This window comes from Centruroides sculpturatus, unplaced genomic scaffold (assembly GCF_000671375.1).
Source record: "Centruroides sculpturatus isolate CEXI.00-Female unplaced genomic scaffold, Cexi_2.0 scaffold1348, whole genome shotgun sequence".
In the NCBI taxonomy this organism is placed as follows: domain Eukaryota; kingdom Metazoa; phylum Arthropoda; class Arachnida; order Scorpiones; family Buthidae; genus Centruroides; species Centruroides sculpturatus.
Genome location: NW_019385580.1, coordinates 223704 through 225709, shown reverse-complemented (window position 1 = coordinate 225709; position 2006 = coordinate 223704). Strand labels below are relative to the sequence as shown.

Here is a 2006-nt window from a genome sequence, read left to right as displayed (position 1 = left end):
AGTAGTATAATTTTAAAGATTATTTATTTTTTAAAATGTTCTACTTTTCATTTTGTAATTCCTTTATTAATTTAAAAATTTCGTATTCATCTCTCCTTAAATGCATTGTATACCTATACTGTTGCCAGCTGGCAGTCTTATAGACATTTAAATGTTTCTGTCAATAGTTTAAAATACCACATAAACAAAATTATATTTTAATTGAAAAAGTATTTTATAAAATTATTTCAGTAAGTTTACGTATAATGATAAATCAATTTTTTCATTGTAATTTTGAAAGCTTTTTATGATTCACAGGTGGACAGTACATCATCTGTGAATCATAAATTTTCAAACGTCAAAAAGTAACCATGTTTATATCTAACTTTTGGTAATAAATTCATTTTGCTATTTACACTTCTCTTTGTTTTATGGACCATCAGAGGTTGAAAAAAAAACAATCTTTGTATTGATTGGAGGACGGATAACCAAGGGGTCAAGGTGGTAGTCTTTTGCATCAACCCAATAGTTTCCAGCCGTTCTGGAACCTCACAAATTTCAGTTGCTCTTAGGCGTGCATGAGGTAAGCATTGCTTTTTTGAGTGTGCTAAACTTCGTTTTTTAGTTTTGTTTTTTATACTGTATATTTAATCAATATGGCACCGAAGAAAGAGAAAAGTGACAGTGAAAATAGAAAACGTTTTAGTGTAGCATTAAAGAAAGAAATTATTGCAAAATACGAGAATGGCATTCGTGTTTCTGACATCGCTAAAGAATATAATATGACAAAATTGACTATCTCTACAATTATTAAAAACAAAAAAGCATTTAAGGCTGTGAATGTGATATCGAAACAAAGATCTAAAGTTTTAGATGAAGTTGAAAAACTGTTGCTAATGTGGATCAATGAAAAGCAACTTGCTGGAGACAGTGTTAGTGAAGCTATAATTTGTGAAAAGGCTAAAAATTTATACAATGACTTATTGATCCAGACACCCAGTACAAGTGCAGACAGGCAGGACTTTAACGTGAGCCGAGGGTGGTTTGATAGGTTTCGTCGACAAACTGGCATTCACAGTATCATAAGACACGGGGAGGCTTCAAGTTCAGATGAAAAAGCAGCAAAAGCATTCGTAGATGAATTCGCAGAGTTTTTAAAAAGTGAAGGATATGTCTGGAATCAAGTGTTTAATTGCGATGAGACCGGTCTTTTCCAAAAAAGACCGGTCTCATCGTACCTAGATGAATGTACGTAACCCAAGAAGAGAAAGCACTTCCCGGGCACAAGCCCATGAAAGACAGACTCACTCTTTTACTTTGCACTAATGCAAGTGGTGACCTCAAAATCAAGCCACTTTTAGTCTACAACACTGAAAATCCCCGTGCCTTTAAGAGCAAAAATGTGATAAAGTCCAAACTGCCTGTACAATGGAAGGCAAATAGTAAGGCATAGGTAACTCAGACTTTATTCATAGATTGGCTCACAGAAGTGTTTGCTCCTACTGTTAAAAATTATCTTCAGGAAATGGATCTTCCTCTTAGATGTCTTCTCTTAATGGATAATGCTCCAGCACATCCACCAAATTTGGATGACGACTTGGATAGTGAACATGACTTCATCAAGGTCAAATTCCTTCCACCCAACACAACTCCATTATTGCAACCAATGGATCAGCAAGTGATTTCCAATTTTAAAAAGCCGTATACCAAGGCACTGTTTACCATGTGTTTTCAGGTTACCAATGATACTGACTTAACTCTTAGAGCTTTTTAGAAGGAGCATTTTAACATCCTGCATTGTATCAACCTTATTGATAAAGCCTGGAGTGAGGTCACTCACCGCACTTTGCAATCGGCCTGGAGGAAACTTTGGCCAACTTGTGTCATAGAGCAAAACTTTCAGGAATTTGAAGAGAGCTCTCTTGATGTAGTGCATGAAATTGTGTCCATTGACAAGAGTTTGAGAGTAGAGGTAGATGATGCAGATGTGGAGGAGTTGCTGAAAGACCATCAAAATGAACTAACGA

At 35.4% G+C, this 2006-nt stretch overlaps 1 protein-coding gene across 1 annotated transcript; it reads left to right on the top strand.

Moving 5' to 3' along the window:
- Positions 1-635: 635 nt before the first annotated feature.
- Positions 636-1753, top strand: LOC111640305 (tigger transposable element-derived protein 2-like). The gene is made up of 2 exons (XM_023386314.1): positions 636-1227; positions 1455-1753. The coding sequence occupies exons 1-2, from the start codon at positions 636-638 to the stop codon at positions 1751-1753; spliced, it is 891 nt and encodes a 296-aa protein (XP_023242082.1).
- Positions 1754-2006: the final 253 nt, after the last annotated feature.

Bases quoted from the DNA above. Each gene is read 5' to 3' on its own strand.
- LOC111640305 (XM_023386314.1), top strand. From the start codon at position 636: ATGGCACCGAAGAAAGAGAAAAGTGACAGTGAAAATAGAAAACGTTTT. The intron at 1,228-1,454 runs GTACGTAACCCA...CTTTATTCATAG, and splicing joins CTCATCGTACCTAGATGAAT to ATTGGCTCACAGAAGTGTTT.